We start from the raw sequence: 12,845 nt of genomic DNA, 5'->3' as shown, positions 1-12,845 counted from the left end.
GGACCAGGAGGGAGCCCCGGTGGAGGAGGAGAGCCGCCGCCGAGCACCAGAGACCAGTGAGTGTGTGCGGAAGGGAGGGGGGCGTCGGGGAACATTGTCGGTGCCCGCCCCTCCCCTCCAGAGCAAGACCCTTGGTGCTCGGAGGCCCGTGGGGCCTCCCCTGATGCAGAGTCCCCCGAGAGGGACTCCGTTTGTTTGTTCTTGAGCCCGGAGAGGCTCCGACCCGGCCTCATGGTTCGTCGAGCCCCGAGTGGCTCTCCAGTTGTTCTGGGCTCTCCAGTTGTTCTGGGGTCCCCCGAGAGGGGCCCCCCTGCCCACATCCGTGACGAGCCCCGAGAGGCTCAGGGGCACCCCTGTTCTTCGAGCCCAGAGAGGCTCTTGCCCCCACAGTCATTTTAAGAGCCCAGAGAGGCTCTGAGAGTGCTATTCGGTTTGTGAGCCCAGAGAGGCTCGAGTGCCCATTTCGTGTTGAAGAGCCTGAGAGGCTCAGGGCGCCATTTCTTGTCCAGGAGCTCAGAGAGGCTCCGCAGTGCCACAGTGGTGCTTCTTGAGCCCACGAGGCTCCAACGTTGCTCTAACTTTCCCTGCACCAGTTGCCCAGCACTTTGTGGGCAACTGCCACGTTTAGGCCCTGACATTGGGACACAGGGACTGTCACAGGTGGTGACTTATCTGAGTTTTGTGCAACTGTGTGTTTTTGCTTACACCTCTGAATGTATTGCGATGCATCATGTGTTTTCCCAACTTACACCTCTGAATGAATGTTATGCATTGCATCATGTGTTATGTTCTTACACCCCTACAGGTAGTGTGATATGTAGGTGGTTGTGTTCTTGCTAGTACAGGTGGTGCTAGTGAGGTCCTGGTTCCCTGCGTGACCTGTTCCTAAGGTGGTTAGGATTGCGTAGGGAGTACTTACCTGATTACCAGTAGTTACTTGTTTTGTGCTACAGTGATTTTCTGTCAGTTCTAAGTGATATTCCAAGGGCTTGATACTGAGCTCGCCCCCTGACCAGAGTCCCAGGACCAGTGGACTCTATTGTGCCTGCCCTGACAAATTGCTGGGACTTGTCTGATCTCTCTTGGGCCCCTGGGGCCTCGCTGAAACGTGCCTCGCTCATTCCCCTCGGCAGCTCGTGCACAGCCGCCCGTCCAAGCCTCGAGCAGCACCACTCTCCCCTGAGTCGTGCCGCTTCGCTGGGCCGCCCGCTCAAGTTTACTAAGGTCACTCGCATTATCCCTGCAACCAGGTCGGGAGGTACTGTCCGTTAGGCTCTATGTTTAAGTTCTAGGCCTACAAGTATCGTATTCTAAGTTCTAAAAGTGCTGATTCCTGACAGTGGTCAAGGTGGCCCTGTCTTGTACATATCCCTTGTAAATTCTGCCCGTGCCTGTTGGCACATTGTAAAGTGTGTGTTTTATCTAATGTGTTTTGGTGTAATACAAAGGCTATTTTTATATATAGCCTTGTGTGGAGTTTCCTTTGTGGTGGGCCTTGGGTGTTGTTGCTGGGGTGCGTGCGCAAATACTTAACTCACATCGCCTCCAAGTTTAGCCTTGCTGCTCGCGCCACGTTACCTAGAGGGTGAGTAGGGGTTATCTTGGCGTGTAACTCCCTTGCCCTGACTTAGGAGTGGTGGTCTCTGACTGACTTTGGCGAAAGCCCTGGCCAGCCAGGGATCCCATTTCTAACACCGAGGTTTTTATAGTATATATTTTTGTAAAATAATACAGCTCTTCATGACACTAAGGTGTCAAGACCAAACAAATATGGTGCTAAATGTGTCTTGTTGATTATTATTTTTATTTTTTATATTTGTATACCAGCGCACAGCTACTCCCTAGGGTTTCCCGGCACCAACAAAGAACAGCAGAGGAAAAAGAGGCCTATTGGCTGAAAAGCCATTTTTTGAGGGATCTGCGGAAAGACAGAAGGTCAGGTTGTAAGCGGAGAGGCAGTGGAAGAGCATTCCACAGAGTGGGGCCAAGATAAGAGAAGGACCGCCCCCCCATACGCGAAAGTCTGACTTTCGGAACTCGGAATTTCTCTTGATTGGAGGATCTGCGAGTACGGGAGGGGACGTAGGGACAGGCAACCTGTTGCACATAGTCAGGAGACTTAGCATGCTTGATGCGAAACATATAAGGGCCTTGAACTTGACCCTTTTCTCCACTGAAAGCCAGTGGAGATAGATAAGCAGCCTGGACGTTAAGGGAATTTTGGGTGCTCGGGAAAGCAGTCTAGCGGCAGAGTTTTGTTCTTGCTGCAGTTTACGTGTAATCTTTGTTGACACCTAAACCTAAATAGAGAATATTCCCGTAGTCCAGCCTAGAAGTCACCAAGGCTTGGACCATGGTAAGCTGGGCATGGGAGGGAAGCATCCACACGATCTTCCTCAATCATTTCAGAATGGTGAAGCAGATGGTGGCAACCTTGGTAGCCTGCTGCCGCATAGAAAGGTAATCATCCATAATGAAACCAAGGTTGCGCACCTGAGTGGAGGGCTGTGGAAGCATACCCATTTCTGGTGGCCAATGTTGAGGGCCCCAGAGACCTCGATCCTTGCCGAGGATCAGAATCTCTGTTTTATCGCCATTAAGTTTTAAAAAATTGGTGTTCATCCAAGCCATAACTTTGCTCAGGCCAGTTTTGTCAGCTGAAAGAGAAGAGGATCTGGGTGTCATCAGTGTATGAAAAAAGCGAGAACCCTGATTCCTACACCAAAGCTGCCAGCGGTCTGATATAAATGTTGAACAGTAGGGGACTGAGAGTTGAACCGTGCGGGACCCCATAGGGCAAGAGATGAGGTTTGGATTTAGAGGTAGATGAAAAGACCTGAAAGATTGCCTTCACCAACTAAGGCCTCCGGTCACCGCATGCCTGTGGCACTCCCTCCAAGCCACAGACCTTCCTTCCATCTGCCCTACCTGCTCTGCGCCTCTTAAACCTCACCTGCGCACCACAGCCACTCAGGAATTCAAAATGCTCCTGCTAAACTGCCGCTCGCTGCCCAAACACAGCACAGAAATGGCCATATTGATAGAAGAGCACATTCCGGACCTTCTTTTCCTTACGGAAACCTGGCTTACCAGCGAATCCAACCCAGCGATAGTTGAGTCCCTCCCCACCGGCTATCAAATAACGCGGCAAGACCGGCCAAAAGGGAGAGGAGGAGGCCTTGCTATCATTTTTAAAGAGCAATACCTCTGTCGCCTCTCCCCGGAGTCCATCGCGGACTGTGAGAGCTTGGGCTTTAACATCAACCTTTCACCCAACATCTGCTTTTCAGGCACTCTCATTTATCGTCCGCCCGGCCTTCCGAATCAATTTCTCCTATCCCTTCCATCGAATGCAGCTAGTAGAGTTAGCACCTCTTCTAGTTACACCGACCCGCCCACTCAACCTAATAACCCCTCCAGCCCACCGCCTCCCCCCACCCCTTACAAGTTAACTCACTTCCCCACGCTAGACCTCTCCACTTTAGAATCACTGGCCCTCAGTGTTAAGTCAGGCTCCCCATCCGACCCTGCCCCTCCGGACATCCTAATGGCAGCAGCCCACACTACCCTGCCTGTCATCAGAGAGGTTCTAAACTCTTCCATCTCCTCTGGCACTGTCCCACCCGAGTGGAAACGGGCCATGGTCAGGTCTCTGATCGGGACCAATCTGGACCCGTCTGATCTGGCGAACTATCGCCCCATTTCTCTTCTCCCTTGGCTGAGCAAGGTATTGGAGAAATATGTAAACCAACAGCTGGTGTCCTATCTTGAGGACCACCATATACTGGATCCCACCCAGACGCGTTTCAGACCCAAGCACGGGACAGAAACAGCTCTCCTAATGGTCGTAGAGGAAGCGCGAAAAATCTTGGATCAAGGAGGATCAGTGGCAGTGATCCTCCTTGATCTAAGCGCGGCTTTCGACAGTGTGTCATGACACCTTACTCAACCGCCTGTCTAGTGTGGGGATTGTGGAGGGAGCCTGGGCCTGGTTGAATCCTTTTTGAGGAACAGGTCGTTCAGGGTTTTTAACGGTGATTCAGTTTCCTCCAGCAGACCACTAAATTGTGGAGTTCCTCAGGGCTCCTCTCTGAGCCCGGCCTTGTTCAACCTATACATGAGACCACTGGCCAGTGTCGTCCGCCCTTTCGGAGTTAACATCATCTCATATGCGGACGACACACAGCTGGTGGTCTCACTGGCGCAAGAGTCATCCCGCACTGCGTCAGGTGGGCTCAGAGAATGCCTAGAGGAAGTGAGGAGCTGGATGACGGCATCAGCCCTGAAACTAAACGGAGACAAAACTGAGCTAATGCTCCTAGGACCCTCAGAACCGGCTCTCCCCCCCTCCCTTTGGCCCTCCAGCCTAGGACCGCCGCCAACCCCAAAAAATGCAATTAAAAGTCTTGGAGTGTGGCTGGACAGCTCCCTCTCCTTCAATACCCAAGCCACTAAACTCACAGCTACATGTTTTTCCATTCTGAGGGTATTAAACAAAATCTTCCCCATGTTCCCCCTGGAAGCCAAACAGGCAGCCATCCAAGGACTCGTCCACTCCCGGCTTGATTTTAACAATGCCCTCTACCTGGAGGCACCTTAATACACCCTTCGTAGGCTGCAAACTGTTCAGAACAGCGCTGCCCGCCTTTTACTTAAAATCCCCCACAGACACTCAGTCAGGACCGGCTTAATAAGCCTCCACTGGCTACCGATCCGACAGAGGGTTCTGTTCAAGGCGCTATGCATAGCCCACCAAGCCTTCTGGAACATGGGTCCTACCATCACCCGTAACCTGATCTGTCAATACATCCCGAAGCGGAATCTCCGTTCTAGCCAGACCCTCTTGGCAGCTGTCCGAAGAATAAAGAGATCCAGAACAGGCGGCAGAACGTTCATGTACAACGCAGCTAAGGCCTGGAATGCTCTACCATTTCATCTTAGAACCACCCAGAACCTTAATATATTCCGCAAACAACTGAAAACTCATCTCTTCACATCTGCTTGCTAACTTATTCCTCTGTCCCCTTCATGTGCACTGTAGGTTTACGATTTCCCCAGCGCTTGGACGCCCACGGGCAACAACTGCCCTCTACAAATCCCCAAGTTTACAAGATGCGATTGGCGAGGAACGAGCTAAGCCAGCTCAAGGCTGTTCCAGTAACACCAGAGAGTCGGAGGGTCTTTATGAGTACGGTATGAGAGACCGTATCAAAGGCCGCACTCAGGTCAAGCAGCACCAAGGCCATGGTCTTGCCCGCGCCGATGTTGTCGGAGCACTTCTGTAACCCCAAGCAGAGTGGACTCGGTAGAGTAACCGATCCTGAAGCCGGTTTGGGTGGGATGAAGCAGCCCATTTGTCTCAAACTTGAACAAATGCCGATTAATGTGTCTCTCAAGAATATTTGAGAGAGCAGGTAGAAGAGAGATTGGACAAAAGTTGGAAAGAAGGGCAGGATCAGCATTAGTTTTAGTCTAAAGGAACAATGGAAGTCGTTGGGGAAGAACTAAGCAATTGAAGAACGTAAATGAGAGAGGGTGGGTCAATTTTTCGCAAGACTGCAATGGGCAGTAGATCACACGGAGATCCCGATTTAATATAACTAAGATGATGTGTGAGTGCTACCGTGTCCAAGAGTGGCCAAGAGTCGAGGGTGGTCTCATTAGCGCAGGCATGCTTGGCTTTGGCGCGCCTAATGCGAGCGTCCACTGCGCGCTAGTCCCATAGGCTGCTTTTAAAGGGCCTGTTTGGGGAGGGAACGCAAACACTAGTGTCCCTTGCCCAAAGATGGCTGCCGCGTGCGGCACAACCCAGAAGTGGGTTGAAAGATCGAGTGCCGAGTTTCCCTGTGACCTCCCTCCACTCAAACAGTCCGCTCTTGACTGTGGTGGACCAGGGGGGACACAGGTAACGCTGCACAATCCCCAAAACAAGGTAAGGCAGAATTCAAAAGCAATCAAATTAGCATTCCATTAAGCGCACCATCACTTCAGTTAAAACAGTGTACAACCCTTCATGGGCAAGGAATTACAGGTAAAATAAATAGATAGATTTCATACAGATAATTTCCTCCTTTAAATAAAAAGGTGAAAACATTTCCGCTTCCACTATAAGCATCCATCCTGTTATGGCTGCGACCACAATAAAAACAAAAAAATGTCTGCCTATATAGGAGGTAGATATCATACTAACACTTTTGCACGTTTTAAAACGTTACACTTTCTACTAAAAGATGAGCCTGCAAGCAGGCTTGTGATGAAAATAGAAAGTCTCAACAGGACTTGTCATGGTGTTCATGATACTGTGGCTCTATTTGGCATAGTATATGTGCTGCATACACAAATTAACCTAGTGCATTTTTCCAAATTTTCATAGTGAACAAAACGTATTTTGTGTGAGATCTTAGACAGCTCTTTACTATTGGCCAAACAAAAAATAAAAGATGTTGACCTTGTAGACCCTGTTCTCTTTGCAGATGGTGCATTGCCTGTACCACATATCTAAAAATTGATCAGTACTTGCATTCTGCTCTAGATGCTCATCTTCAGAATTACCTGGTTGCAGTTCAACGTTTATAAATACATTTGTTTCCCTCTGGCATGAGTTCTTTTTTTTTTTTTGTCGTTTCCAAAGTGCTGGCTGCATTGGTGGCACACTGCAGATTTGAAAAGATCAAACATATTCCTTTTAAAATGATTGACCATTTCTTTTTTCAACACCTTAGAGGAATCTGTTATTCTATTGAAGGTAATGGCCTTTCATTCAGTGTTACTTTACTAGAAGTCCAACAAGCAAAGTGTATGTGATCAGAAAATACCATTATGAGTGCCTTTGAACTATGGCATTAGTTCCAAATCTGTGATCGCCTGAACTAATTGGTCTGCAAAGTCTATTCATAGGGCGGTCCATCTTGTGCATAAAATGAAATACATATTAGCAGATTGATAGTGTATGCACATAAAGCAAGTTTGAACGTTAAAAAGGTTTTAAACACTCTGTAAATATGTAAGACTTTGAATTTGGAATCTAAAAATGAACTAGGTATTATTTTTATTTATGGGAACAGTGAAAGTACAGTAAACAGAATCTAGTGTGGATGATTGGTGGCCTCAACTAGAGCAGTTCAGTTAATTGCCGACAAAAGAGCATGCATTAGTAGGAAGTCTAGCATATTACTTTAGATTTTTGGGCAAATAAATCTAACATTTTAAAAGCTCCCACTTCACCATTAAAATTTAATTTTTTGCATATTTGTTTGTTGTGAATTAAATACATTTTCTGTAAATTTTGTATTTGTTTGATGTACACTTTGTGTTTATTGTTTTGAGTTTCAAATCAAATAAACTGCCGAGACTGCGGTTCCTTGGCTTTCAGTGATTCATTTGGGTGCACAGGAGTAAAAATAGCAACAACTCTGTAGTGTTGGCTTTTATTCCACTGAATGGGATGTATATATTTCATTACAGGTATTTTAGTGTTAGTCTTGGAGTTGAGCACTTTTAATTGATGGTATTATGTGCCATAACATACTTGGTTACAGCTGCATAGTCCCCTTTCCTTGTGAGTATATAAAATGTTGTGATTAGCGTAATCTTGCATTCATTAAATCAGTGAAGAGTTCCATTTTAGGTCAATTTTCTAGTCCTAGTAATTTTATAGATTGGATTTAGATTACCTCATCTGTGTTTCATTTTTTGTTAGGCTGTACCAAACACTGGAAAAGGGGAAGAGGATGAATGTTAGGTTTGGTGGGGAAAACTGGTTCCTCTCAGGACCCTTACAAGTTTTCAGACAGATGACCAGCTGTTGACATCTCAATAACCGTAAGATATGGGATATTACCAAAGTCCAGCAACTTGTGCCTACTCAGAAGCAAGAACTTTAAATGAAGAATCTCAGAATGGACAATCCAATGCCGCAACTGCTAAGTCACAATCCATCTTGCAATACCACTCTTAGAAATAGGATTACCTGTTTGTGGTCTTGCAAAATGAGTTGGTTTATCTTGTGTGTAGATTTAGTCCAGTCAGTGGTAGTACTTCAGTGCTGTCTTGGTCATAAGGAATACCATGAAAGGTCCCACAGAGCTGCTCAAACTGCTAGCTTATTGAAAACCATAAACTGAATGCCTTTCCCTCACTTATTCATTCATTACACTGCCAAGATATGCCTCATATAACATAGCATTTCTCTAGTCCTCTGTAATGACATAGAAACTCTTCTACATAGGATGAAAGCAAAGACCACCCACTTTCAGCCACACCCTACACTATGTAGCATGCTACCCATGTAGTCCAGCCTTCAGCTTTTCCATAGGAGATGTGGTGCTATATGAGTGTTGCAATAGAAGAACCAAACATTCTTGTTGTAATAGATGCAGTTGACAAAACCTGAAGATAACCTACAATCTAGTTTCAAACCTTTATACAGCCTCTTCTCTGGAACCCATTAACTGTGTGCATTGGTTTCTAGTCTCTAATATGAAGTGTTGCTACTCATTGCACTGCATGCACCCTCTAAGAAAAGTGAGGAACCCAGTTATAGAGAACTCTGGATATTTTGACAAAGGAGGATTTGTGATGGAGATGGGTGTCAGTTTGATGATGACCAAAAACACGGACTGTACTTTTTCATTCATATTACACCTCAATTTAATTGTTCACATTAACTTGGTATTTAGTATAAGAAACCACTGAAGGGAGAAAGCTGTGCTTGCATGTAGGATTGTGAGCTTTGGGGTGGATCCGATTTGCTTGTAGCTTTTTAGTAGGCGCTCCGTCCACTTCTGCAGAGAAGGGTGGCATAAAATTGAAGTGGTACTGAAGGGCTTTGAACACTGATATCAAATTGGTGAGTAGTTTGGGTAGAATTACTCATCTGTGGACCAGTTTAGCTAGAGGTGAGTAATTAGTTCTTTACCTTTTGTAAGCTGTTACTCTTACATCCCTGTTATCATGGAAAATAACAAAGTGCATTTAATTTGACAAAAGTGTTTTTATTTGATTAGACATTACACCAAATTCAGGCTTTTCTGGTGTTTGCACTTGCAGGTAACAATGGACAATACCACAGAGTAGTCGTTGGAAAAGGTATGGTTTAGTGTTAAACTTTTGATGATGATGATTGAAGTGGTGGTTACTGACCGCTTTAGGAGTTGCAAAGAGTTCAGTGTAGCTTACATAAGAGTTAATTTAGTGATTCTTTTTATGTTGTTGTAATTATGTTTTATAAAATTCATTTTGTTCTAAGTAGATTAATCTGTACATTGGGAAGATCTCAAACGTTTTCAGTAAAAAGTAGTACTCCATTTTAAAGCTTTAGAAATTAAGAATCTAATGTATTAAGAGGTTTCAACCCTCATTTTTGAGTTTCAGTGCATCTGCAATATGGGTAAAAAAAAGTCTTAATATAAATGTGAAGGTCGCAATCAAGGCATTTTGTTACCCCAGTGACAAGTGTGTTTTTTAGTGCACATTTTACTTCAGATGAGTTCCGGAATGTCTAGACCACTCACTGGTTTCTTTAAACTAGGGTGCTGATAATTTATGATGATGATTGCATCAATCGGACTCCAGCCTAGCTATGTATACATTTCATCATATGGCTTGATTGCTAAGCCACTCCTATGGAAAAAGACTCAGAACAAAATAGATGGAACCCCTTAGTGCCAGGAGCAACAGAGGATTGGCATTGCTTTTGCACCTTTTTAAAAAACATTTTTAAGTAAAGTGGTTAATCCTTGGGTGCCGAAATTTTCTTCTCTCGCAGAGACACGTATTCACTAGCAAAGCGCACAGTTATTTAGGTGCTCTTCGGCGAGATGTTTGTTGCATGCAGGTGTAAGAATGCCATCAGCACTTATTCTACAGTACACCAATTCAGTTCCACCTAGTCGGGCAGTAGTAACTTAAGTGCTACAAAAATCAAACTTCTCCGTAAGTAAGGCTCATTCTAAGAAAGTTTTACAGTATTGGATCTTTTATGAATTCTACCCAGTAACACACTATAATCCATGTTGATGTATAATGCACACTCAAACAACTTTAAAGTAGCCAAAGACTACATGAGGTTCAGCTACCTCATTTTATGACCAACCCTCCAACCAGTCATGTGGCAAGAACTGCCTCAACTGCTTAAATTTTCTACCACACGTCTTTCGAGTTGATGGGAATTCTGAAGAATTTTTCCACTTAATTTAGAAAATTTTACTCTAGTTTACTTTATTTCTTGCTCTCTATTGCAGAAGGATAGTCTTGAATATCATGTTGTGGTTAGGTGACTGTAGGAAGCTGACTCTCTATATAGTGCATCAAACCGAGGTGCTCTGTGCAGAGAGTCCAGAAGACCATCATTGGTTTACAGAGGCACATGTTGTAATCCCAAATTCTCTCTTGTGAGAGCAGTTTAGGCTGATAGGAGGGTAGTGCTAAGCATTTGTTGTACTCTGAGTCAATAAATGAGACACTCGAGAATAAATCAAAGACCAATTTTGAAAGATTTTATATAAATTTCAACACCAAGAACTTTGTGATTAATTACTGTTGAAGGATAGCTCTGGATATACTATACCAAAGTAAGGTATAGTGTGCACAGAGCCCAGTGGAACCCCAAAGGCTCACAGAGGTAAAAGTAGATAATGCCTTTCTCTTTATTTGTGGTAATGTGGGCGAGCGGTAAATCTTTATCAGAGGGTAGTGTTAGGCATGTCACGCACCTCAGACCAATTGTTTGTATCAAAATATTTATTTAGATGTATTTTATTTTTAGAACCAAGCAGGACTTGGTACAGGTAAATAGAATTGTACTTTTCAAGACCGATTGGTCAAACAAGAAAGCTGGATGAAAATGACTTTTGTTTGTAGGTTTTTAAAATATTCCTCCTCCACCACTACCATGACGTTGCAACACCTACTTAGATGCCACCCTCTGGTGCTGCCGTCAGTTCTTTCTTTTTCTGCGCCACCCAGCACAGATCCGGAGACCGCGGTACGTCCAGTCACTTTTTTTCCAACTTATGTCATCTTTTTTCAGTCTTCAACTCCTGGTGCACATCGGGGATGTCCGCTTTCAAGGCTTGCGGGACCTGCAGGCAGTTGATGTCGGTGACTGATGTGCACTGCGTGTGCCTGTTCTGTCTGGATCCCGACCACGACTCCAAGATGTGTTCCGGCTGCTCGAGGGACTGGTAACGCAGCCCCCACCACCAGTCCCCCACCACCAGTCCTCTTCCAAGTCTTCTCACTCTCCGGGTAAGACGAAGCACAAGAAGTTGAAAAAGCATGGTCACTCTTCGACTTCTCCCCATCCGCCGGCCGCCGTGACGAGGGATGCGGGTGGTGCCCCTCTCGTGGCTCCGACTTTCCCTCCCTTCCCGGGACCCGGTGCGACTCCTGCCCAGCTTTGGAGTTTCTACGAGGCAATGCATGCCATCTTTGGGTGGCTTCGACCCCGGCACTGCAGGGTCCCCTTGGTTCTAGGCCTGAAGGAGTATTGCACCGATCGACCTGATCACAACCCCCTTGGCACCGATTCCACCGGCACCCTGTCCGCAGCTAACGCGGATTGTGTCCCCAGCCGGTGTAGACTTCGACATGGACACGGAGCCGGACCGGTGTCGACCGATGCCCAATCCGGCGCAAACTGGTACTTTTGTGCCAGTGTTCCACTCTGGTTCTTTTGGGACAGATTGGCAACCAGAGGAGGACTGGGAGGGGTCTGGTGACCCTTTAAATGAGCAGTTAAAATATAAATGGCGAGAGGAGTTGGGGATTGCCTGTGGACTGTATACTTTCCCAGACCTTGGCATGTTGTCTCCTCCTACCTTGGCTACAGAGGAGGGAGCTTCTTACGCAGTGGTGTTGCGTAGGGGGGGGGGGGCGAGGCTCTCCACCTCGAGCTACCTATGGTGGCGGTCAGGACTAACCTCCTGACAGAGATATATCAATTACAGAGCACAACCAATGGCATGTCTTATTATCTGACTTAGTAGTCAGTACGGTTTCAATAGACCCAAATGCAAATACAATACAGGTAAAAGAAAAGCAACAAATGTCAACACGTGTTTTGTCGTATTAGTACGACTTTCCCAAGGCTGTAGAAACCATGTACAAATGTTTGACTTCCCCATATGACATCCAAATTATAAAAATGCAGATCTTAATAAAAGTGTGTCAGAATTGGAACAGTGCGACATCTGTTAACCCCTTCCCCGCGGATGACAAAGCCAGCTCGTCATGGGCGTTCCCTGCGCTGCGCGGATGATGAGCTGGCTTTGTCACGTTACGCGGGATTTTTAAAAATGCCGCGCACAGCGGGAAAAGCCGCCGCGGCGAAGCGGTTAAAGACCAGCTAAAGCATATCATATTTACCAAAAAGTAAATAAATGGTGCTGCAGCAAACATTTTATCTAAGTATTTTCATCACCTACAACGTGAGAGAAAAATCTAACACCCTGCCATCTGAGAGGCATAGTTGATGTGAACAATCCTTTATAGAGAATTGGGGATATATTGCAAGCAAGACAAAACAAAGCAACGTGAAAAGGCGTGAAAAAACATGAGAAAATCGTGCATGGAGCAAGGACAAGATTGGGAAAGTGAATAAAGCGAGAAGGTTAGAACAGTTAGTGTGTGTGGAATTAATTAACCAGGTAAAAAGTTCACCCATGTTTTAAGTAGAGAACGAAAAAGAAAGGGACTAAATAGTGAAAAAGAAAAATACCTCGCAATTGTTTTACAACAGTAGTTCGAAATATTCTTCTACAAGACCCCGTGGAGTTTTCTAGGGATCTCAAGTGAACTAAGTCTAAACGGAAATTTGAAATAGTAAACCTATTGTTTGTCACCGT

The 12,845-nt window shown here is 45.7% G+C and overlaps 1 protein-coding gene across 4 annotated transcripts in view; it reads left to right on the top strand.

Moving 5' to 3' along the window:
• Positions 1-12,845, top strand: part of GTF2I (general transcription factor IIi) — a 1,434,650-nt gene that overhangs the window by 284,660 nt on the left and 1,137,145 nt on the right. For 3 of the 4 annotated variants that reach the window (XM_086954596.1, XM_086954594.1, XM_086954595.1), the window contains exon 11: positions 9,049-9,087. The exons of the other annotated variant lie outside the window; for it this stretch is intronic. In XM_086954596.1, coding sequence (XP_086810722.1) covers positions 9,049-9,087 — 39 coding nt within the window. The remainder of the gene's footprint in view (positions 1-9,048; positions 9,088-12,845) is intronic. 4 annotated transcript variants of the gene reach the window in all.

This window comes from Lissotriton vulgaris, chromosome 2_1, assembly GCF_964263255.1.
Source record: "Lissotriton vulgaris chromosome 2_1, aLisVul1.2, whole genome shotgun sequence".
NCBI classification, from domain to species: domain Eukaryota; kingdom Metazoa; phylum Chordata; class Amphibia; order Caudata; family Salamandridae; genus Lissotriton; species Lissotriton vulgaris.
This window is presented reverse-complemented; position numbering and strand designations above follow the sequence as displayed.